Source organism: Leptodactylus fuscus, chromosome 4 (assembly GCF_031893055.1).
Source record: "Leptodactylus fuscus isolate aLepFus1 chromosome 4, aLepFus1.hap2, whole genome shotgun sequence".
Taxonomy (NCBI): domain Eukaryota; kingdom Metazoa; phylum Chordata; class Amphibia; order Anura; family Leptodactylidae; genus Leptodactylus; species Leptodactylus fuscus.
This window is the reverse complement of record NC_134268.1, coordinates 184,422,380-184,448,471: the sequence shown is the minus strand read 5'-3', so window position 1 is coordinate 184,448,471 and position 26,092 is coordinate 184,422,380. Positions and strand designations below refer to the sequence as shown.

Genomic DNA, 26,092 nt, shown 5'->3' with positions numbered 1-26,092 from the left:
ATTCAGCTCCAGTCACTTGAATGGGAATGAGCTGTGAACCCAAAGCGGCGCCCACCAGAGTCCTGCTCATGCCTTGATCAGCTGATCTGTGGGGGGCTCAGGTGTTAGACCCACAGACCTGTAAGAAAGACATATTTTTTAACCGTTTATTCCATTTTATTAAAGTTTTACATGATCATTTTACAATCAAACTTCACTTTACAACCTCAATTTCTATTGAACTGATGTTTCTTTATATTGGTTCATCTAGGAAATTGCTTAATTTTTTTAATGTAACTCTAATCTCATGAAATAAATGGTTGCAGCCGACTTTACCTTGACTGTTATCAGTAACAGGGAAGCAGAAAGCCAATGCTTTGTATAAGCTTCAAATAGTGAGTGTATCCAGCTCAGACAGAAAGCAGCTATATCCAATGTGAAGACGTGAGACAAACCATGTCCTGTGTAATAAAAGCCCTAATCCATATTGTAAAATGACCATTTATGGCTTCAGTTCTCTGCGGTATATGTAATATACGTCTCCTATATACTATTCATTACCAGGACCTGTCTTCTTAAAGACATACATCTTTATGGTATTACATGCTGTCATGTCTGCTGTGGTTATAGCTCTACTATCCTTTGTCTGCAGGAGCCAAGAATTTAGATCTGGGCCATTTCATTACAAGTAAAGTTCAGTTATTATAGGACATAATTTATTATATTGCTGTCATTGGACATATGAGCGGGGTGCTGCTTTATATCACTGGACACAACGCCAGCCAAGTGTTATAACAAGGGTGATAGGATATATACAGTTGCTTTATGTAAATTTATCCTGAAAATAATATCAATAGCAGCTTAATATACATGGTAAAAAGAGGGGGCGTTGTATTATATTAGAGCGCCAGCGCTCGTCTCTTCTGCTGGATCGCAGACGCTTGTTGTTCCATCATATTATTTCAGCACTGCATTCTGTTCTCTGATATTCCCCGGTCCCACCGATGAGGAATGTGGCATGTAATAAATGAGGCATGATGTTTTCACCTATGTTTTTCAGACTCTCTATCGCTATGTGCTAGATGATGTCTACGAATATCCCATCTTAGAGAAGGAATTAAAAGAATTCCAGAAGGTGCTTCGGATCCATCGCCGGCAGTAAGTGTTAAGGCAGAAAATTCCCTGGAAAATCCAGTGGGGGATTCAGTTACGTCTGAGGACTGTGTGTCATTTCAAGGTGAAGAGTTCACTTGGTTGTAGGATTGGGAAAAGAGATCAGTGCAGGAATATATTACCCACGTACTCATTTCAGGGATAGAATACATTATGTCTGTACAATAGCGGCAGGCGTTCTGCTGTAGTAACCAATGTCCTGGACAGTATCATGGTGGTAAGATAAGAATGTCATCTTATCTTTCTGGTACAATCTAATCTGTATTTCGTTCTAATCTCAGATGATTTATCCTACTATACAACTCCCAACGCTGGGTAGGGCCCTTACACATGTCTATAGTTATCATTGTGGTCATTCATAGCATTCTTATTACTGAGAAAATGAATTTTAGTTCTTTATGCAAATAAAGTGGCAAGTGCAGTCCTAGTCCTGGCAAGTGCCCAGGGTCACACTTAAATATTCCTGCCAAACATCTCCACCTTTACCCTCATTGACATTACCAACCTTTTCCAAAATTACTGTTATCCTGCACTGTTTTCCTATTTACATCTTGGAAAACAGATTTGCATGTTTTTCCCATAATCCCCCCAGTGGAGCGAAAAAGGCTTTTGTAAGACTTAAGGCTTTGTAAGGTGATTTCTGCTTAAGGAGTGATATTATCCCCAGAACCTGTTATCCTCCAGTCGTCCTGCACTTCAAGTTTCTCTGCCTGCTTTTCTGGGCATACTGGTGTTGGCCACGCCACATGTGCTGTACATATGTAAGACCACTGCCCAAAAGAGAGAGTGCATTCTGCATGTGCTGGTGCATGTAGTTTTCAATGAAGAAAGTAGTGATTGCTGATAATCTCTTTCAGGGCAAATTAGATGGTGTAGTGTAAGACTTACAAGTCAGGCCATTTGTCAGACTTGGGACCACCCCCATGACTTTTGGCACCTAATTTGCATAACATGCATGAATGGCCACAGAGGTATCATTACACATCTTGTTAAAATGCAAGTAAAATGAACAAATTTTGCAATATACTTCACTAAAGAAAAGTGTCTGTGTCTTTAACAATTACATCTGTATTCAATTCTTACCTGATTGATTTCTGTACGTACTTTGCACAAAAACAGACAAGTACAATCAAGTCTATGGAGAGAAGGAAAGAGACAGAGATATGAGGCTATTAAAGGAATCATTCCGTAAGGAGAAGGCTGGATAGTAATCCCTGACAACTCAGCTGGCATTGTGAAAGATAACGGTCTCTATACTGAGGATCTCTCCTCTCCATAGACTTGTATTGTACAGAGTTAATCAGTGGCAAAATGAGGCAAATAAGTGAAGAAATAGGCATTTTCTTTAATAAATTAGATAATAAGTTTGATAATAGATAAGATAATACATTTAATTCTGCCTGCGCAATGGATTTTTGAAAAAAAAATAAAATAGAAGTTTAGTTGCACTTTAAGTGCTGTACCAACCTCCGGGAGCCATTCTGTAGGGATACATTATATGATAGATTAAGAATCCATGTAGGCCTTCAAGGTACAACATATCTAGCCCTTATGTCTTTGATTGTGCAGCAGTATAGACTGACGGTTGTCATTTCTCTTCTACTTGCAGCACTGTGGATGAATACTCACCACATAGAAAGGTACTGAGTATTTTCCATACTATGATATAATGTTAATACATATTGATATACTGTAACTGTCATCTAGCAATGAAGATATACTGTTCTATGCTGATCTCAGATCATGTGTGATATGTAATATCCTGTACAGTAATTAGCTAGAGAGCATTTGCGCATTCATGGCAATAGATTATGTAGAAGGTCCAAGTATATATTTCATACGGTCTACACAGCTGTGCACATGGCAGGGCAATAAAATGTATGTGAGGAAATATCCTACAGCGTACTTCCTCTGAGATTAGCAGCACAATCTGGCAAGGAAGCTTTTAATGAGCAGCCTAGCTACAGGGCGGACACTTCACTGGAGGGCGGACAGACCATTACGAAATGTTCGCCAGAAATTTTCTAGGAAATAGTAACAATGGCAGGAGAATGAATCAAAACCGTGCACACGTCATGACTGCTATTGTCCGCGCTGAAGTCTGGCCATAGTTCAGGTCAGGAAAGGTTGGACCAATGTTGTGTTCCTGATGTTCAGGGATTGGCCTTTTCCATGCTGACCGTGTCACTTCTACCATTTTCTGTGTGCTGTGAGTAATACAGGAAAACCCTTATCATGTGAGTTCTTGCACCTGTACTAAGCTAATGGAGGAGAGGACCTTTCACCAGCTCAAACTGGTTGCATCTTACAATAGCCGCTTCACTATTTCCAATGTAGTTGGAATTTTTTCTACGTAGTTATGCTTGCTACGGTCAGGTGGGTGATCTTAGCACGGAGAAGAAAGATAAGGACTGCCTATCTGTCAGCAGAGAGCATATATGTGCTGAAAATAAAACTAAGGATTGCTCAGGAATGGAGGGGGTGAGAGAAAAAAAAATTCCAACTGCACCAAAACCAGTGAAGAACGTCTATTGTAGAACGCAAACAGTTGAAATTGGTGGAGATGGTGAATCCTCCTCATTAAAGGGATTTTCTCATGAAACAAGTTATCCCCTTTCCATAGGCCCAGACTCTGACTTGTCAAGAGTTTGGGGAACTTAGTTATCGCCATCAATCCCGCTGAAATGACTGAAGTGGTGTGCCTGCTTCCCGACCACCGCTCCTTTAAGAACAAGGGACTTTTGTCTGATCAGACAACCACTGGACTGCACGTTATTCCCTATCCTAAGGATAGGGAAGGTTGTCATTTTATTTACTACAATAGCCATGTCAGGGTCCTCTTTAATGGCAGACCTAAGCCACCGTTTAGGCATACAGTCACATTCTTCTTCGTCATACATTTGGTGGACAGGCTCCAATGATCTTGGACGTGATTCCAGTCTGATAGGTTAATAAAGATATAGCATTCGAAGAACAAAAAGAAGCAAATGGTTTCTATGCCCTAAACAAATCCCTTGGCAGTGTAAGAGAATGTATCTGGCCTTCAGTTAATCTACCTGGAGAGAGGAAGGTTTGATGAAGTGTGAAACAATCGTCTCTCTCGCTCTCACTCCTATTACCGTCATCTGTTTCCCATGATCTGAGGATGTATTAAGTGCTGGATAAGTAATAGTGTGTTAGTTAGATGGGAGTTTTCCCTTTTTATTATTTGTGTGTGTCCTGTGAATTTAAGACAGCTGATCGGTATATTGTTCTCAATCCTGTGCCCGCAGAATAGAGCGCTCTTCCACCAATTCAGTCTGAAGGAGAACTGGCTGCAGCACAGAGGAAACGTGAATGAAATAGAGGAAAGTAAGTACAAGCGGGCGGCGGAAGCGAATAACGTCATAGCTTACCACATAAATATTTTAGCTATGATGCTGCATTGCACAATAATGCGGGGTCTCTGCATGGATCCACTATAGGCAGAGGAATGAGAACATTTTTAATTTAGCTTTTTGTGATTAATGACTACATTTTATTAATTTAATTTGGAGCTTCATGTCTGGAATACATTATGATCCCGTAGAGAATTGGTGCTCCTTACAAGGATTGTATGGGATTGGTAAATGTCTTTGTCAGCCATTATTTTTTGTATCCCCGAGAAGCACATATGTTCTATATACTTTTAGGTTGGTTCAGAATTATAGATTATTCCAGGAAAATGCGATTAGAACATGTGAATAATTTAGCAGCTAAAATGAGTTTTCTCATCGAATGGAAGATGGATTATAACTTGTGAAATGGTATTAATACACATTTAATAAACCGCAGGAGTCCCCCATATAATGATGTTTATGGCTCAGCCATCGATCACAACAACCTGCACATGCGTCCTTTCCTCCTGGTTTGGCGTATTCTGAGATTTGTGACCCAAAATGACACATTCTGCTGAGAGATATACAAAACTGTGCAAAAGTTTTAGGGAGGGGGGAAAGAATCACTGCAAAGTAAGAACGCCTCTAAAAATAGAAGTGTTAATAGATTATTTTTGTCAATTAACAAAATCAAGTGAATGGACATAAGTGAAATCTAAATCCCATTAATATTTGGTGTGATCGCCCTTTTGCCTTCCATCAGTTCTTCTAGATACACTTGTAGACAGTTTTTGCATGAACTCGCTAGCGAGATTGTTCCCGCCATCTTGGAGAATTAAGCCCAGATCTTCTGTGGATGTAGCCTTGCTCCAATCCTTCTGTCTCTTCATGTAATGCCAGACAGACTGGATGATGATGAGATCGGGGCTGTGCAGGGGCCATATCATCACTTGCAGAGCTCCTGCTCCATAGAACAGTCACACTAAATATTAATATGATTTCTCTTTTATGACAACACTAAACTATTAAAAGATTTTTGAAAACGGTCATACTTCCAGCATTGCTCCACTGCCTAAAACTTTTGCACGGTACTGTGTATTTTGTACTTTTGTAAGTATGACCATCCTGTGGTTGTAATGTGGATTGATGCCTTTCAATGCATCTTAATAACATGCAATATTGTATATAAATCTGGTGGTAATTGAATTTCCTGACAAAATTTGCAGAAAGTTAATGGTGGTAGAGAAGCAGAGTTGAGTGAGATCGCTACTGATCTGGTCAAAAGTCATTAGTTGCAAAATCCCTTTGAGTCTTTTATGGTTATGCATTGCCTTCTTTACTAATACTGTCTAATAGACTACATGGTGCTAAATGGCGTCAATGCTGGATGATAAATCCGCTGTATCTTTAGATTTGGTGGCTCAATATTAGACACCCTCCACCACCATTGCCCAGCAAGCCCTGCCCTGGCGTTGGACATTTTCATTAGTAGATCTGACCCAGTATTGGGTCTTATTAGTAATAAATGCAGTATATAAATGCAGGATGCAGATTCAAGAACACTATTATAATATACATTATATAGGCCTGACAAGGTCCCCTAAAGACCCCCTTGCAGGATAAGTTCCTTTGTTTTCATCTGCATTTGCTGGCCTGGATCTGTCCTTTGCAAAGTTGCAGCCGTTTTGTTAGCGAAAACGCCATCATCATGGGAGCGAAGTGCTTCCTTGTGCGCTGCCACATCATTTCACACTCCACTGACTCCTCCGATAAAATAAGGGGAGCACCGCTGGAACATAAACGTACAATGGTAATTGTGGCACAGTAATACGCTCCAAGCAAAATCACTTTAAGAATCAGCACAGTGGGGAAATGTGGAAAGTAAATAAAAATTCTGATTTATTTATTGCTTTAGGCTTTCCATGCACTCGAGTGCTGAGAGCTATAATCAATAGTCGGGGTAGAAGTCCTTGAGTCGTTGTGGCCTGATGGGATCGCACATTGGCCATTATGTAGGAATGATAGGATAGAACATGAGAATACTTAGTTTTATGTGTACTTTATGCTTTGCACAATGGACCTCAATATTTAGTTATATTTAGTCGATCCCTGAATTTCCAGCTTGTTTTGTTTGCATTGCCTTAAGCTCCCGTACAGACAGTAGGGATTGTCGCTGCTCAGCGTGATAGCCTTTCATTTACCATACATAGCAGGAGAGCGCAGGCTGACAGCAGCAGAGTTTTATTGACTTCTCCCTGGAATGCTCACCATCACTCCCTGCCTTTTTTGTGCAGTTTTCTGCCGCGTTTACATAACAGATCACTCCTACGTCAGCATCAGGACGAAGGTTTCCAGCTCCGTGCAAGATATCTTGAAGATAGTGGCTGAGCGGATACAGCATCCAGAAGAGGACCTGGCTTTGGTCACTGTCACGTTTTCAGGGGGTAATTCGACTTTCCATGCTTTATTCCACAATTACCAATGTCTTTGAAGAATAATGGCTGACAGTTCCTAGCGCAGGTATTTGTCCTCCCCAGGGGGCGCCAGCTCAGCTGTGTGACCGCACGTAATGTGGAGTTCTGTTTCCATGGTGACTGCTAATTTCCCACTTATGATAGCACGCTGCCTCCCGGGTAGGGGGCCACACTCTGTTTGTAAAGATTTTTACTAGTTTTATGCTTTTTTTCTACAATCTGAGAGGCAAAATGCATATTAGGCTCGGTTCTTATTCCGTTCACCTTTCCACATGAAGAATGCGCAGAGAAAAGCTCTGTGAGGAGCGCTTTCCTATCCGCAATTTTTACCCCATTTTGTACACAAACCCCATTATAGTCTATGGGTTCATGGGTTTCATGTGGATTAGGTTTCAGTTCAGGGGATCCCTAAGTGGATCCCCCAAACGGAAATTCGTGCGAAGATCTGAACCTAGCCTTAGGCATGTTTATGGCCTCTGTTTAACTTATACGCTGGGTCGTGCATGGTAAATGGAGGCCATACTGTAGCATCTGTCACCCAGAGGCTCCCATATTTAACAAAGTTAGGATATGCATACTGGATACCACTGCCTGTAATTTTGTAATGTACCATATATTCCATAGATTATTTCTTATTTTTGTATAGTATAATATACCAGGTAGACCGAGGCCAAAAAGATTTTTTTTTTTTTTTTTTTTTTTTACCTCCATCGGGCCAGTGTAAGTTTATCTCTCTACATCTGAAGCTTTCCCAGAGTACATGCTATATGTACATCACAAATATAATGTGAATCCAGCCTTCAAAGTATAAAAATCTGATGCACGATTGTATTTTGCATGACAAGGTCCAAGCCATCATGTTGCCATCTTCTGCCACTTTTACTCTGTGCCTGGTTTTACAGCCCTGTGGTTATGGGGAACGTACTACTACATAGCCAGGCACATTTTCTATACTGAAGGTTAGACAATCTTGGCAATGGCCACTGGCAGGCCTGTAATAGCAGACGTGCGGGCTGTCACTCACATCTCCCAAAGTTTAGCAGCTTGACAGAAGAGAGCAACTTAACAGACGGCCGCGGCTTTGACCACCCGTACCCTGTTTGAGGTTGGCTGACAACTAGAATCTGAGATATTGTTGGTATTGCCACTTAACCTAGTGAAAGAGGACGGCTACCTCACCCCATACCAAATGCAGCTGACCGTGCCTGACCGAAGGAGACAGGGGGTGACAGAAGGCAAAGTGTAAGGCAGAGGGATCGATAGGTTAATTCGGCATCAGCGAGTGCTGTAAAGGCATATTAGAAAGGTAAGCGATGGTGGGGCTTAGGTTTATATCATCATGTGCACCGTCAAGTATAGAAAACTGGAGAAATTGTGGAACCATTCATTTACACTAGAAAAAATATCTATCTATACATTGATTCACCCTATATATGAATATTTAGTATGTAGCGTATTACAGCTCAGGATCAGCAGAGTGACCTCTAGTAAAACGATCAATATGTCATCTCCTTCTGGCAACTCTCACTGTCGCCACACAATGACTCTCTGGAAATGTGTCCTGACTGTTTAATACCTGACGGCAGGATATGTCAGGAGTGTACAGCCCCCTATTCTGCACTACAGACACTAAGCGAAATGGTAAGCTAGAGACGTTCAGTACTATTCATGCAAAGTTTGTAGAAAAGCTGCTTTTTAAGGCAGTAGATTGTCTATTAGATCCTTACAATGTGTAGCAATTGTTTCTGTTGCTTCCTATTAAGCACATATAGGGTGCCAATACCCAATTTACTGACTCCTCTTTGTTAATACCCAAAAACTGACACCTCATTGCTGATACCCCAACACTGCCACCTTACACCCTACTACCCAAACACTGACACCTCAGAGCCAATACCCAAACACTAACACCTGCCCTTCATCCATTACATCCCATCCACATTGTAAAAATTAGGTCTAAAAGGTTATCTTCCCCAGATTGTCCTGCACTTCTTACATTGGCTGGACTATCTAATACCGGATTTCAGGAATTCTATTGTACTAAGCTCAGCTATTACATCTGGCAGATCTGTCCTTTGTAAACCAGACAGCGTTCTCTCCAGCCTCTGGTAGTAGATGGATTATTACTCTCCAGACTGATTTCTTATCTAAATCTGCATTTTCCTTTTTTCTTTAGAAAAACATGAACTTTTGCCAACAGAAATGGCCCTGTCCAAGTCCTTGGAATCATCCAGCCGTATTTACACGTACCGGAAGAGTGACACATTGGTAAGTGACAGGCAAAGGAAGCGGATGGACTTTATAGTTTATAATCTCCAATGTCTATCCTAAGTATAATGTTGTTATAATCAGATATACTGTCCATTGGAATGGCTCGTGTCTGTATATAGAGATTTAATAAGGACCTTTCACTACCTCCACCACCTACAGTTCTTAGAACCTATTATAGGCATCACCACTGATTCTGCCACAGTTAGAATTTTTTATTTAGTCCCCAACATACCTGAGTAATAAGTGCAGTTAGTTTTGGTGCCTACATATAGAATAAAGTGGAGGCTTATCTGGTTGAGTTGAAACACTAAACTACCCACATATTTTTATGGACCGGTGGTTTAGTGTCCCAAAAAGCCTTGTTGTAACACAGTCCATACCTACATAAAAAAAAGACCTGTATACTTTCCACAATGTCTGTACTCCTAGCATGAGCGCAGTGAAGCCGGAGCCGTATACCATGGTTTCAGTGCGCATACACCAGATCGTAGTCACTAGGGCCTCTGTAAGTAAAAAGATTTTCTTAATGCAGGCATGGACAGCATTACAGCAGCGCTATTTGGGATACTAAAGCAATGATCCAAAAAGATCCCCTGGATGGTTTAGGTTCACGTATCCACCTGCCAGGTTCAGGCATAACCAGATATCTACCCTTATATGACCATGTGCCGCTCAAGGCTCGGGCCTGTGGTCTTGATAGTAACACTGCTTCAGTAGTCCATTATTTTACTGTATAATAGTGTAATAAGACTGTGTGAACCTGTACAGTAATTCTTGGTGCCAGATATTACAATAGTCGCGGCCGGCGCTGAGGGAGTTAATGACCGCATACGCCGTATTTATTTTCATTATCCTATCTGCCTGGTCAGTTTCTTTATAATTGAATTTCCGCCCAGAGTGCTTTGTTCAATGAGTGTCAATTCATCACACTCCTGCGCGTTCAAGGCCTTTTCCTAAATTGACTGAATAATCTTGTAGAAGGTGAACAAGCACGAAAAAATAAAGTGCACTCAGCCCGGATTGCTTTGCTAACAAACTCGGATTTTAATTATCCTCTTAGAGGGAAATGTTTACACAAGGTTTTTTATGGACTGTATTGCAGAACCCGTTTGCAGAAAATGAAGAGACGCAGCACAGATCAGTCAGGATCTTGGGGATGAATACTTGGGATATCGCTTTGGAGCTGACCAGCTTTGATTGGAGTCTCTTCAATTCGATACACGAGGTAATTTTGTATTGAAGGTGTTATATAAAAATCATCCCAAAATGAACTATCTGGGTTTGTTTTAGCTTAATGGGAACCTGTCACATGGAAAATACAATCTGCATGCAGCATGTTATAGTGCAGGAGCAAAGCAGATTAATACAGGGTCACTGTAACCATAGAGAAAACTGTGCATTGCATCAGGCCCTATAGTAGTGGGGCCCCCTTGGCCAACCAAGATTTGGATCAGGTGCTGTCCCGCTGTTGCTGGTGGTAGGTAGCCATTTCTACTCTAGAGTTGAATACACTGGTGGAAAAGGGAGCTTCATCCTTCAACTGAAGAGGTCTGTTGGTGGGAGGTGCGATGACCTGCAGACATCATTACAGCCAGAGCCTGCAGACAGGTCTATGGGAGCGGGGTTAGGTCATTATAACGTTTTGGTTTTTATAAAATTTTATATTTGTATTTAATATTGGTGACCGGGACATTACATTATTTGTCACTTATTTATTTAAATCTCCGCTCATTCCGGAATAGTAGTCAAGTGGGAGGTCCTAATGAATAGAACCACCCACTGGACACTTAAAGTTAAAATAATCAGTTATTTAAATGAATAAATAACAAGTTCTGTTCGATATTTTCCCATAAAATTATATATCCATCCGCTCATCTGATCCTGCTCTATAACATGCTGCACAGGGACTCCTTTAGATGAGTTCTGTTTCTTAATCATGAAATTTATCTAGCCATGAGAGGTGTGACATGCTGAATGTATGGGTTTGAGAACATGTAAAACCGTCCATACAAACGTGATTAACATAATAAAGAACATAATGTGCACCGATCAAAAAAAATCCCTAATTTATAATGTTTAGCAAGAAAATGTTTGCATCTGCGCCCAGTGTAAATCCAGGTCAGTAGTCTGAGCTCCTAGTAATAGAAAAAGATCAGGATTTAGCGAGGGTCGTGCCCCGACATATGTGGTCACTTGGAGGGTATGCATGATATATAAGCAACAATTGGTAATTTATTATCATGGATCTACCAGACACTGAAGCTGCGGATTGCCTGCTGGGATTTGTGCTTTCATTACCATGGGAGAAGCAGTAGGTTAGCTATCCTATTAATCTTTGCTGTTGTTGAAACACACATGGAAGCGCAGAAACACGTGCTTATTAATATTCATTGTGGGCTTTATATGTGTTATACTGTCACATTGTACTGGTTAAGGGGGTATAGAAGTGAGAAGTATCCGATTGTACTGAAGTGTTATCTAACCACTATTATCTATGGGGGGTTTTTTTTACAGCAAGAGCTGATCTACTTCACATTCAGCAGACAGGGTAAAGGCGAGAACACCCTAAACCTGAGTCTCCTACTTCAAAGATGTAATGAGGTTCAGCTATGGGTGGCCACAGAGATTCTCCTCTGCAGTCAGCTTGGAAAGCGGGTGCAGCTCGTGAAAAAGTTCATCAAGATCGCAGCTCAGTAAGTTGGAAACACTCGATCATATAACCATTCAGTACGTAGGAAATGCTTTTTATTTTGGAGAAGATTCAGCAGAACTTAGTTCAAAGGAAAATCTGAGTATTTTATAGAGGTGTTTTTTCAAAATCCAATAAAACTTTGGATTGTCCCACCAAACATCAGTTAAGCATATGGACAAATCCATACAATAAAATCTACACACCGATACACCATTGTGAACTTAGATAAAGCATGACTTTTATTAGTGAGCAATTACAATCTTTTTAAATCAAACTATACTATAATAAATGTCTCCGGTGGTCTAGTGAATAAAGCAGCCCCCTCCGATTATAGCGGATTTGTATCAACCACCTGCCATTACCTGTAACAACATCTCCAGCACAGTCATACCTGTTATACATCAGACTTAGAGATATAAAGATGTATAGAGCATGTCCTTACCAGTCTGTTGGAGAGGTGTATAAACAAGGATATTCCTCTGATGTCATCAAAGAATGAGGTGGATGGCTAACTTGTACCCAAAAAATAACTCCCGTTCTGATAAGGAAGGGTGTTACCCAGTTTTGACCCCGTTCTAGTCTCACCCAACTCAGTCCCTGTTCCGTTCAGGTGTTAGTAATAGACTGGCTGATCAAACGCTCCAATCTCTCTTCAAAACCTGAGAATTTACCAGTATGTCTACTAGAAATATCCTTGCCAGATTAACATCTTGTGCCAACCATCATGAACTCGACTATAAAATTCTATGTTGGTGGTATCTCATCTGCTCTGGGCTCTATGTCATTGGGGTCCACCATGGGACTCGAACAATGGAGAGCTGGATCACTAAAACAGTGGTTAGCCACAGACCCCATAGACTACAATAAATAGTTTCAGTCCTTCTTACAGGACTTTTCTCTCCGCATGTTTCATATGGATACCACACGGACCCCATTATAATCTATGGGGTCCACGTGTTTTCCCAGGTAACCGCTTTTCTATGCGTATAGGTTTCCATTTGGGGGGTCCCCAAGCAGACTCCCCGAATGGAATACCGAATGCAGATGTGAACCGGGCCTGAGAATCTCAGTCATATTTCGTTAAATCCTGTAAAATGTAATAAATTCCCTCCCCCTATGTATTCTGTGGTGTAGACTCCTATGTCACTTATGACTCAGCGAGTGTTTGCAGGATTGCCTTTCTATTTGCAATTCTAAGGTTTAACCAGGTTCAGCCGGGATCCCTGATGATTTACTTTCCAAGGCTTCGTCCCACAACCTCCAGTTCCATCCGTCAGTAATAATTCATCATCTTTCCCATTAAAGTCAGCACAGAAAAGCATTGCATTATTCTGGTTAAGGGTTTCAGCCACTCATGCAATCGAACAGAAGATTGCATTAGAGGGACTGTAAATCACGCAATACATTCAGTATATGACTAGACAATCGCAGGCAAAACAAAGACATTGCCTGTTCTGGTAGTGATGAGCCTGCGGAGTTACAAACAGTAAGAATATCCTTATATACTGAAGATGGGCTATCCCTGTGAACCTTTAGGGGAAAATACATTGTAATATTCTATATTTTGTCTCATAGTTGCAAAGCTCAAAGGAATCTGAATTCTTTCTTTGCCATTATAATGGGGCTGAATACGGCATCAGTCAGTCGACTGTCTCAAACCTGGGAGGTAAGCTCATTTATCTATTACACCCGGGGTGTCTGACTATCATGATATTTATAAGGTGCAGTCTAAGGTCTCATGCACACGACTGTAGTGTTATCCGCAATCGCAGATAAAATTACCAACCCAATCATTTTGTATGGACCCCTACATATGGCCGTAGTTTTTGCGGCCATTTGTCCATGCTATATAAAACGATTGCACATTTTGAACCATGTCCTATTTTTGCCCACTTTTGCGGCGCCAACAAATGTAGAGGTTGATACAAGCCTGACTGCAGATGACATGAGGACATGTTTTTTGCAGATCAGTATTTCCGGATAGTGAAAACCACTACGATCGTGTTCCTGTGGCCTTAATCTATATAAATGGATGATCCATCTGGGTCTATTTTAGCTTTGACCTCATACATTATAGGTGTAGATGGGTTTGTGGTAATGACATAGAGTATTCCAGTGATCAATATTTGCAGATTTTCCATAGAAAGAAGTCATTGATCCTAATTTCAGTGCCGCGCTTCCATTATCATATCATTGGACTTCCTGGTATTTAGTGATCACTCTTAATTTTGGTTATATTCCAGCGCAGAGCAATATACAGTGTGACATTAAACCTTGCAATAGATCTAAATAATAATGTGTAACCAGAAGGTTTTTTTATATATATATATATATATATATATATATTTATTTCTAATATGATTTTTATTAAATAAAGAAGGTTTTTTTTTACTGGGGATCTTTAGCAGGTTTACAAGTGGGAGAAGTGAGCACAACAGCAGGCAGGAAAGCGCTAAGGAATATTTTGGCATGCTTGGTATTTGCTAAGTTGCACCAGGACACACATTAACCAGCCCAGCACATTTAGTTGTCGGATCACTAATTTTTTATATTTTCATGCCTATAAAATTTACTTTTAAGTCAACTGTTACAGACTGGAAGAGGAGATACTTGACATTCATAGCACAGAATCTATTCAGAGTCTTCAAAGCAAACTTTTTTGTGTTCCTGTGCTTTGGGGTAATATTATGTATTCTCTTTCTTTTCGTTCCAAGAAAATCCCAGGAAAGTTCAAAAAACTCTTCTCTGAACTTGAAAGCCTGACGGTGAGTTTCTCGCCATTTATATGCTCTTGTATATCCGAGTAGATATCTAATATTAATTTAACAAATGGAGGCAGAAATGTTATGATTTGGGAACTATTCTAATCCTACTACGCAAGATAGAGCTCATGTAAAACAGGGATGGAACTGAGGTTTGGTGAGTGGAGTATTACTGTATTATTGCCCCGTAGCCTTTGTTCACCATTGGCCTCTACATTCAGTGTCTTTCCCTTCCTGTGATATGGCAGCTAACATATATATATGTTACACATACACATACATATATATAATACACAAGCCACCACTCCACCTCTAAACGTAAGGGGATGATAGCATAGGAGGGAGCACCACATTGGAAAAATCAATTGTATCTTGGTCTCCAAGATGTACTGCAATGTTACTGAAACATCTAATTACATCTGCCAAATTCTATAAGATATCTAATATATATTTCACTTTGAATAGGAATGGTTGGCTGGCTATGTACCTAGGATTAAAGTATTGTAGGTTGGACAAATTACATGAGCGCCGGGGAAAGGTGCAAGTCATATAATGGCCAGTTATGGTGTTACTTCTCACGTACTCAAACAGGGCAGCATACATATGTAAGATTTACAGAATAATATGGAATCTTGGTACATATATATATATATATATATATATATATATATACTATACGTGTGTATATAGAATATACAGGATCTACTATATGAGTTCCATAACATTCATTACTAACACTGACTCTTGATTCAATTTCACAGGATCCATCTCTAAATCACAAAGCTTACAGAGATGCTTTCAAGAAGATGAAGCCCCCCAAGATCCCGTTTATGCCCTTACTTCTAAAAGGTAAGTAAATGAAATAGAGCAAGTGTTGTATAACTCCATTATGTCACCACATTGTGGCCTCAGTCACGAAGCGGAGTTCATCTGACACAGCCATGTGATTCCGCACCAGTTATTTTGACAGTACCCCCATAGGAATACAGGCGCAATATTACATCAAACATCATCCAGTGATCAATAACTGCTAGGACTGTCTCAGATAATGACATTGTATTATTCTCATTCCGTGCTCATCCATATTTTACAGTTTCGTGCAATATTTTACAAAAATGTGTAGATCTGTGGCAGTCATGTAGATCATTTGTGGTGTAATTATTTTACCATCTCTGCTGCTAGACAGACAGCTGTACCCGCCCTGGTTGAAATGCAAATTGAATCCTGGCTTCAGCAGCTTTGAAGCTTTACTGGAGCTCATAAGGATCCCTTGTAATTAAAATTTAACATAAAATTTTCCTCTTGTGAATGTTCTGCTATTTATGAATGTTAAATACCTTATTTCCCACCGACTCATCTGCCTGCCTTGACTGAAGTATGCTAAATACTTTAGTAGTTATTAATCTATATTGCATGTGTGTTTAATATTCATCTGTAGTTTGTGCACGGCGCAATGCTTCTTACCATCACTGTACAGGCAGTATATTTGTCTTACTGGATCTATCCACTGAATATCTGTGCCGTAAAACTAACAAGGGAATGTACAAAGTAAGCTTTTCCCTGCTCATTAACATCCGTATATTCCCAGTGGAGAGAGGAGCACGATTTACAAGTCCGTTCTGGACAGAAATGGATTTACAGGAAAACTGCATCTATTTAAAGGGAACCTGCAGTGTTATAGAGCTGGGGGAGCCGGGACAATTTGATGTGTAACCGTGAGGGCAAGGATTTGTCATCTCAGTAGTTTTTATAAATCTCTGCTCATTCTGGATTTTAGGGGTCCAGTGAACGACCCTGCTTAGTAATGGACAGCTATTTCTAAATGCACCCTCATACAGGATGACTGTCAGTCACTGAGTAGGACCGCCCACTTGACTCTGAAGATCACAGTGAGCAGAAATTTAAAAGGAACCTGTCAGGTCCTTGAGGTCCCTTCCAACTCTACCATAAGAATAAGGTCAAAACAGGCCTGGCATATGTAGAATTAAGCTACTACCTTACCTAGCTGCTCCTCTTTTGCAGAAAAGTAAAGACATGACCATTACAAATCCAAGAAAGCTGTACGCATATGTGTCCTAAGCAGTGGCGTAACTAAAGTCTTGTGGGCTGCGGTGCAATCTTTTATCTGGACCCCCTATCTCATCCCTACAGCGAATTCTTGATAGTGATGGTTACGGGTAATAAGGAGTTTAATCTACCTTAGTGTGGTTAGGGGAATCTGTGGGTCTCCTTGGCTTATGGGCCAGATGGAAGCTGCAATCTCAATACTGATGCCAGTGCTTATGGGCCCCCTAAGGCTCCTGGGCCCTGGTGTGACTGCTCCCAAGTTGCGCCCCTTGTCCTAAGCAGTTACCCATGTGAGGTGTAATAGACATAAGCCTGATGCCAGTGACGGACTTGTCAATCACCCCTCTCAGGGAGTGCCACAGATTGATCCCTGCAAGTAAAGCCTGTTTAGGGTGGAAAACCACTCAACAGGTTCCTTTTAAAGAATAAATGAAACATTATAATGAATCTTTTCCCAGAAAGCTACACATCAATCTTTAATCTAGAAATCACAGCATCCCTTTAAGTGACAATTTACATGTACCACATACAGGTATATGTATACACACACACACACACACACACACATATATGAGTCAAATGCAATGATATGTCTGATTAATTTCTTGTAGATGTTACATTCATTCATGAGGGAAACAAAACCTTCTTGGACAACCTTGTCAACTTTGAAAAGCTGGTAAGTTCCCTATATTATTTCTCAATGGGTAAAAATGCTGATATATTATCTTGTATTCAAAGTTGGATGGCTGCCTATAGTGACATGAATATAGTAGATTATACACTTCGCTCCAAATTTAGGGTGATTTAGGGAATGTGCACCTTTGCTACATTTTTTTTATTCCCAATGAAAAAATTGGCCATTTCATATATCTCCATGGTAAGAGACAACAAAGTCTTATTCCCTTAGATATATTCCTACCTTTGGTAAGTTCCAAGACATTAGGGGCAGATAGAAGAGAGCCTGACTGTAGGTTATTTGTTTGTTCTGTTCACATGGACGCACACAGGTCTGCAAAGGAACTGTAGATGTTTCATTAATATTATTTGCAATGTTGCTTCACTTTGTATCTTAAATGTATTGGGGCAAGAAAAAAAACATTGGATACAAAGGTGGGCATACCCTATAATACCAGTATAACCCATAAGTATCATATGATACATGTCTCTATAGGCAATACACGGTAGTATATGTACAGCATTGGGCAAGTAGAACGAACACTGTATTAATGAAGTGTAATGTACTATACCGGACTGTGAAGGTGAATTAGTCGGGATGTAGAACTCTTGTGTGGTTGGTTGGATTGCCAAGTCATCCATTTAATACAAGACTCGCACAAAGTATTCCTTCTGCATATCTGAAGGGCAGGGCGTCTTTGTGCTGTTAATGCAGATATACGTCCCCGTCCTGGGAGTAGCCATCTCCATTTTATGCTTCGGCTTATAAAGAGGTGACACAAAAACTTGTCATTGTCTTAAAACCAGTTTGACTATTTCCTTATTAGTACAATAAATGACATAAGAGGAATGTGTACATACCATAAGTAAAAGCCATATTTGTGCATAATAGAACGGTTTGTGTTAAAGCAATGCAAAGAGTTTCTGTAAAGTTAAAGCATTTTTCTCTGAACAGCAAGAAAAAAAAAACCTCAAACTAAACAGACAACTTTGTCATTTTTGTACAACTTGTGCTATGAAGAATGAGCAGGCAGTGGACTTCAGGGAAATTCTGCCATGTTATCTTTAGGGTTGCACCCTTAAAGCAATTTTATGTGATTGATATCATAAAGGTCAGATCACTGTGGTTGGACATCTGGACCCCACTGATCTGAAGATGAGCTGATCCAATTTGGAGAGATAGCCATATATGTAATGAAAGAAATGGGAATCATCACCCCAGTGTGGACATCAGTAGACTTGCTCAGCCACAATATACAGACAATACCCTGAAGAGTTAATAAGGGGCAGCCTGAGATTAGAAATTCATGGCTACTTCCATCCATGAACAGTGCCACATATGACTATGGTCCATGTCTGCTAATGCAATTCAGATTAATTTACTTATAACTTTAATTTTCTCCTTTCAAGGAGATCGCTGCTGGGCTAAGAACTGCTCCCAAGTCTGGACGCATGTAGGGTGGAAATTGCAGGAACAGTTAGGCAGTGCTTCTCTGTGATGTCCCTGTAACTCCCATAGAGGAGAAAGGGAGCTATGGGAATAACAGAGTAATTTAACTACGCTGCTTCCATAATGGTGAAGCTGTGGAAACCGCATCGATTAATTGTGCTACGCTGTTTCCGTAGCTCCGTTTTCATGTAGGTGCTTACAGGAACTGTACCTGGAATGTAGTGGCCGGGACAGGGAGCCGTTATTTCTATTTTGGCAGCAGTTTGGTAAAATGGAATAACCCTTTAAAGCTAAGGCCCCATGTAGCGGGCCACAGCACTGCTTCCATTATACTTATAGGGAAACCACCAGCATTTCTGTAAGTATAATTGACATGCTGCGACTTCCAAAACTGCGACTGTTTTGGAAATCGCATCTTGTCCGCTGTGCATATTTTTCTGCGTGGAATGGATTTGCTAGGGATTAAACTTCTGTCAATGAAATGAATGGTCATACATTTAATGCATGAAACCTGCATAAGGAAACGCTCTTACAAAGTGGCCCCTACATCTCAAAAAAAAAAGTCCTGCTCACCTCTGTGATGTCCATTTGTCTTAAAGGGCATATGGACAGAGGTTCTTGTCCTGAGACAGTCCTTATAAATGGGGCTCAGTTGCAGGTCACCACACAGCATATGAGTTGCATGCATTGTGCAGCCATTCTTTGTCATGTTCTACAGCCCCAAGTGACAAATTGATCTCTGCTATTTCTTTATGTGACCATTAGTGCTAGAAATGTTTCTCTGTATGGTTGTCGTATATAGTCCATTACATTTGCTGGCAGATTGAAGACCGCCTCTACTCAAATACAAGTATTGTTTTATTATCCTTATTAAAGGTCTGCAGAGTAAGCAGTCTGTCTTGGAAGATTTTACATATTTATAGATGTAGCTCCGGTGAGCGGTGTACCGGATGCTCTGTCACAGCAGTGAATGGAAACATAACACGAGCCGGTGTCTTTCATCTCGTCCATAGTCTCACAGCCCTTAGCACAAGTCTCATTTTAGACATCTAAAGCTTTCTTTTATGTTGGTGTTTATGGGTCGAGCACATTAGTGAATCTTTAGCCGTGATTGTAGATCTATTTGTTGAAATGTCTCGGCGTTGTCTCAGCAGCACGTTGCTGTGATATGGCTCATTAGTTTGTCTAACCCCCCCTGTGTTTTCCATGCAAAAATCCACCTTGTGTTGTTCTCCTTCTGGGCTCAGTCGAGGCGGCGGGAAGATTGATAATCAGGAAATCATTTCCGGCTTGTGGCGTTCTCTATTGTTTTGATTTTCAGTCGCTGTAAACAGGCCACGTGCGAGGTCCGAGGGATAAAAATACGTTGTCAACATGTTAGGCACGGCATCAACCCCGCAGCTTTGATGGTGTTCTGTTTTTATACATTGTCTCTATTGTTTGCTTTCTGCTGTAGTAGCAACTTTGTTCCAAAGCAGGAAGAAAATTGACATTTGAGTGGTGTATACACATGACCTCAACTCCAGATGTGGCCAAAGCCAAGAGGTTCAACAACACGTTGGCTTACGGAGAAATGTTTCTTGGCATCGGCTGTGCTGTATTGTGTCTCATAAATTATGATTCACTTCTGGTCCTCCATCTCTCGAATAACAAGTGTCCTTACATAACAAGAGAGACAGAAATGAAAATTCAGAAACTGCATTTCTTATAAGTCCTTCTCCCCACATGTGGAGTTTCAAGAAACGTATAGGGGTTGGCCAACAGGCGCCCCTTACATGGATCAGCTGTATGGGGCCACGTCTGACACCCTTACTACACACTGCTCAGAGTTGGAAGCATTTGGCTCCAGTCCCCGTATATTGGCCATGTGCTGATACTACCTCTTAACTCCCATTGACTTCACTGCTTCTGGCTCTGTGTAGTATATAGTATGGCCATTGGAAGTTACCCCACAGATCTGCTCTGTGCCCATCGGCCCCAAACACATCAGGTAGTTATAGCTATCCCTAGCGTAGGCCATAAAATTCCTAACCAACCCCTTACATGGATTTAAAAAAAAAAAAAAGAGCCATATATTGTGCCATTTTGTCTGGCATTTTTATGGGATATGCTATGGAAACTAACCTAATAATCCTATATATAGTCATGTATAGACTTCATATAGTCAAACATATGTCATATACAGAATATATGTTATACATATATATGTGTGTATATACGTCACATAGCCAGAGTGTCCTTATGGCATACTTTTCTCTAATACTTGTATACAGTATCTGAATCACACTGCTCCTTATATAAATATAGGTGACTCTATCTCCTTTATAGATTTGCATTGGGCAGATCACCTTTCTGTCCAACACAATAAGAAGTCATTAGATGAAGGTCACTTATAATAACCGGAGAAGGGCACCGATGTGTTGCCTGTCCATCATGACAAGGCTGAATGTGGACAATGGAAATGAATGGGCAACAGGGATAGGAATTGTAGCATCAGGGATAGCCGCACGTTGGCAGTGATTTATCTGTTTCCAGCATATGGCGACTTAACCAGTGTAATCCCTATAGTTTTCCAAGTAACAGCCATTACTGAGCATTATGGTTAAAGTATTCACATGGAGCACAGCGCATGTTGCTCCAAGTATTGTTGCGCCCCTACAGCTGTGTGGCCCAGATAAAGAGCGACCAGGCTGTGCAAGAGCGAGAACAAGTCAAATCCTTCTTATAGGAGAACTGCTGTGTACTAACAAGCCATTCTGCTTCTAGTGCGCTATTCACATGAACTAGTTAGATCAATAAATTATAGACTGGCGCCGCCGCGTACAGGATGGAAAGAAGTATCGGATAATCCGGAAATATAGAAATCGTGCTTTACTTCTTGACTTTTTGAGTTCTACAAAAGGAAAGCTTCATTTGTAGGAAGATTGTAATAATTATGGTAATTTCTAAGCCAAGACTTTCGCTCTTAAGTGACAGCGCTGTGCTAATCCTTCAAAAACAGAAAATCACATTTACTTGAAGAACTTGGGAAAAGACGGCCGGCTAGGGATTTATATTAAGTGGAAATCTGCATATTAATGGACTGACAGATTTTGCTATATTGTACTGACAGTGCGTCCTTTCTTCTTCTCTTTTTTCAGCACATGATAGCCGACACGGTGAGATCACTGAGATATTGTCGGAATAACCAGTTTGGTAAGTATAATAAAACTAATAAATAATAGAAGTATAATTAGGACAGAATTGATAAAATATATCAAATATATTTCTAATATTTTACTAGTTTTTTTTCTTCATTTTTTAGACATTTTGAATGGGTTAAAAAAAAAATTTTTTAAAGGCAATCCCCGCTGTTGCCTTTCCGACACTTTCTAGATCCCCACTAGTCTCTACTTCTTGGTAATTCTTGATACATAGGAAATACCATTTGGCTAATGACTGGCTAAGGTCGGCCACCATTGTGACCAGTGATTGGCTGAGCTGTCACTTCCTGCCTGTTGAGAAGGCCGTGGAAGTAGAGAGCAGCAGGGAATCGGGAAATAGAGAGCAGCAGGGAATCGGGAAGTATTGGAAAATCAGTGGGATTGGTGATGTGAGTAGTGCTGCGCTATTATTTTTTAACCCTTTCTGCCGTTTCATAAAAATGATCCCTTCGAGAATTGTTTTTGCTGTATTACTTAAAAGGACTTTTCTTTAAAATGGTATTTAAGAGCCACATTTTTACAGACGTGTTTTTCTAAAAATGTTCCTAAAAATTTAATTGTAAGGTTTAAAAGTAATTATTGATTGGCTGATTCCTGTTATTGGAGAGAGATCCCACTTTCTTAGGTCATCAATTGAAAATTCAAATATCTGATCTGCAGGGTCCCTGTTGTTGGACCCCCGCTGACCCTCAATTGATCATCTGTCCTGAGGATAGGTTGTCAGTCAATACGTTCTGGAAAACCCATTAAATTTGGACATATTTTACATATTGCTGTCCGTCCTTCTGACCACCTTTCCAATACATATGCACCCTTAGCTCAGCTGGGCATGCATGTGATATGAGTGGGCAGGAAAGTAATGCCATGCAAGACACTTCTGGTGGTACAAAAGAGTCGGGCATATTAAAATCCAATAGATCGACCCTTCTTTCCCTGACTGCATTTATTTTGGGAAGAAGAAACTGGTTGTTGGATTTTACCATGTCCATAGATCTAATGTGTGCCAGCAGTGTTGGGATGACCTCTTCACCTCCTGACTATGTATATTGGATATAGGTTATACCTGTGGCCACACACCTAGATTCTATAGTCCATACATGGCATTATAGTATATTATGAAACACCCCTTTAAGCATCACTATAATGATATCCTATTTATGGCAGTGGTTAAGCGGTACGAATACAAAGAGAGAAGGATTTAGGAGGTGTAATGTACTCAGCTGACCCCCAGACCTGAAATTATCTCTATGATTAGTATTTTATGATGAGCTTTTATTTTACAAAGCACGTAAAGCAGCACAAAATGAGACTTCGTGCAGAGTTTCCAAGGACAGTGCGAATAGCAGCCCTGGAGGCGTAATATCACCAATGTGAAGTTTATGACGACATTAGACTCATTTGCCGACTCCTCCCAAGACCTTGTTGACTATTTCAGTACCCGAGGGATTCTCACAATCTTTAACCACTTTGGGTATCTTGGAAAACGCGTTAACACTTCTCCAGACAGGCAGCCCCAACCCAGAAAGCAAATAACCTCCAGGCCTGATGCATATTATGTACAGAACGCTAGACAGAAAGCAGCGAGATGGAAACGGTGTGGGCTGGACGGGCAGCGCTCGTATCATTTACATGCCAGCAGAAGAGAAACCTTTTATTCTTGACTAAACCCCAAAAAGCCAGTAATCGCCCTTTAGAAATCCTCTTGCAAATATTTTATTTCACTGATCGGCTTTCACAAACAAAAGTCATTAAAGAGCTGAATGCATTTTAGCAGGATGCCAGTCATGCTGTAAATTGCTAAATTCCTGAAAGCACCTTCCCCCAAAGACTGAGGGGGTATCCGAGCCAAGCCGACGGAAAATCACATTTCCTTCTGAGACTAAATGACATAATTGTTAATGGAGACGAGAAACCACCGTAGAATTGTAAAAGAGAGATGTTCCCTTAAAGGGGATTATGACGATATTATGACGTCATTTATAACTCTGCTATCCTTGAATGGAGTCCTCCATTATTCTCACAACGGGTAACTGGACAGGTCCATATTAGAGATGAGCGAGTACTGTTCGGATCAGCCGATCCGAACAGCACGCTTGCATAAAAATGAATGGATGTAGCCGGCATGCGGGGGGTTAAGCGACCGGCCGCCGTCAAAGCGGAAGTACCAGGTGCATCCATTCTTTTCTATGGAGCGTGCTGTTCGGATCGGCTGATCCGAACAGTACTCGCTCATCTCTAGTCCCTATCCATAGCTGGGACTCTCTAACCATGGCTGTTATACCATAGTCAGTGACCTACCATATGGCGCCTTGATCAGTGAGGATCACGTAGGAGATTGTAGGAGTGCGCGTCTCTTCTGGGATTGTCACTTTAAATAAAGTCGTCAATTCATTTCTTAACTTTTTTTGCTTTTATTATAATATGTATTTACTTCTTTGTTGTTTTTTTTTCTCTTAAAGCCAATGACCTTCCCCAGAAGGAGCACCAGGAGGCGAAATTTTACACCAATCACTTGCTTGTGATTGACAACCAGCAGACTCTCTTTGAGCTATCGCACAGGATAGAGCCGCGGGTGTAGACGCACGCCCAGTCTGGACTGAATGACCGCTGATGCCAAGCATGTAGCTTTACAAGGAAAATATTTTTACTGAGTTTTATCAGTAGTGGACAGAAACCCATACGAGCATGGATGAGATAGAGAATGGAGCTGTCTGTCCCCCACCGAAAGGAAAATGCTTCTGGAAAATTCAGTTCACTTTGTATCTCCATTAACCAAGAACATGCAACAGGACTGTTTCTTTTAAGAAGTTGTATTTTCTGCTGGCTAGTGTCTGGATAGAGCTGGTACCCGGATGCATCACGATACCCCTTACAGCTTCCCCTGATGTCCTGTACTCTTTTCTTTGGCTATATGTCCTCACGTATACCCCACATAACTGGCACTTGCCCAACATGTGCCATTCCAAAACGGTCTGCAAAAGAACACAGTGTAAGCTAGAGAAGGGGAGAAGAGACGACAGCGGCGAGATGACATTAGCTGGCGACAGCTCATCAAGATGCATTTATTAATATTCTTAATAGCTGCGAGAGCAGAGGTGAAATGGAGGGCAGCGACGCATCAGAACAACATTTGGTAAACTGCTTTCACGGCTGGTCACTAATGGCATCTTGGATGGATGGAACGGGACCTGGATTTGCCCTTTTCCATTATGGATCTTATGATATGTTTTGTAACTCCCCGGCTGTATTTAGCATCCTGCTTTACATTTCTTGCTGCCGATTTCATGACGCTTGATAGTAGAGGTCCTGTCATTATTTCAGTCTTTTAACAAAATGGGCAAAAATAAATTCCCAGTATAGTCACCAGTGTAACGCCCCATCTATGGTCAGTGTGAGACACTGGTTCCTGTTTTAGGGCTCGTGCACATGACTGAGTATGTTTCAGATGTGATGTAGCAGAATGCACTTGGAGTGAGATCCGAGTGTATTCTGTGATATACTCACCTGTATGGCGGCTTCTGATCCATTCTGTTCCAATGACAGGGATGATTATAGAGCAGGTCACCCATAGACATGAGTGTCATCCAAGTTCATTCCATTGCAAACTTGGCCCCACATTGGACACCCACTTGGTCGTGTGCATGGGTCTAGTCTAAGGCCACATGTTGCAGAAATGTAGATAAAAAACACCACGGAAAAAAACATCATCCCCACTTGGGGTTAGCAAAAATTGCGTAAGTAAAATTACCATACAGTATGCATTATTGAGATTGGATGAGATTAAATAAGAATTCTTCTTTGCTGGAACATCTCGACCCATAACGTTGAGATTCTGCAAAGTGTGGCCTTACCCTAAAGAGTCGGACCTCACTGATCTGATATTGGTGGCGTATAGTAAGTATCTTGTATGTGTCTTATATCACATCTGGGTGTAAGCAAGACCCGGCAATAACTTTCTAGAACCAATAATGAACCAGATTAGGATGTCAT

The 26,092-nt window shown here is 40.8% G+C and overlaps 1 protein-coding gene across 1 annotated transcript in view; it reads left to right on the top strand.

Annotated features, from left to right (window-relative positions):
* Positions 1-25,424, top strand: part of RAPGEF5 (Rap guanine nucleotide exchange factor 5) — a 223,278-nt gene extending 197,854 nt beyond the window's left edge. The window contains exons 14-26 of the mRNA XM_075271487.1: positions 1,040-1,137; positions 2,762-2,792; positions 4,425-4,503; positions 6,803-6,952; positions 9,159-9,250; positions 10,356-10,478; positions 11,768-11,946; positions 13,521-13,611; positions 14,660-14,710; positions 15,469-15,556; positions 17,386-17,450; positions 22,040-22,094; positions 24,562-25,424. Of these exons, the coding sequence (XP_075127588.1) occupies positions 1,040-1,137; positions 2,762-2,792; positions 4,425-4,503; positions 6,803-6,952; positions 9,159-9,250; positions 10,356-10,478; positions 11,768-11,946; positions 13,521-13,611; positions 14,660-14,710; positions 15,469-15,556; positions 17,386-17,450; positions 22,040-22,094; positions 24,562-24,680 (1,221 nt within the window). The 3' untranslated portion in view covers positions 24,681-25,424. The remainder of the gene's footprint in view (positions 1-1,039; positions 1,138-2,761; positions 2,793-4,424; positions 4,504-6,802; positions 6,953-9,158; positions 9,251-10,355; positions 10,479-11,767; positions 11,947-13,520; positions 13,612-14,659; positions 14,711-15,468; positions 15,557-17,385; positions 17,451-22,039; positions 22,095-24,561) is intronic.
* The last annotated feature ends 668 nt before the right edge of the window (positions 25,425-26,092 follow it).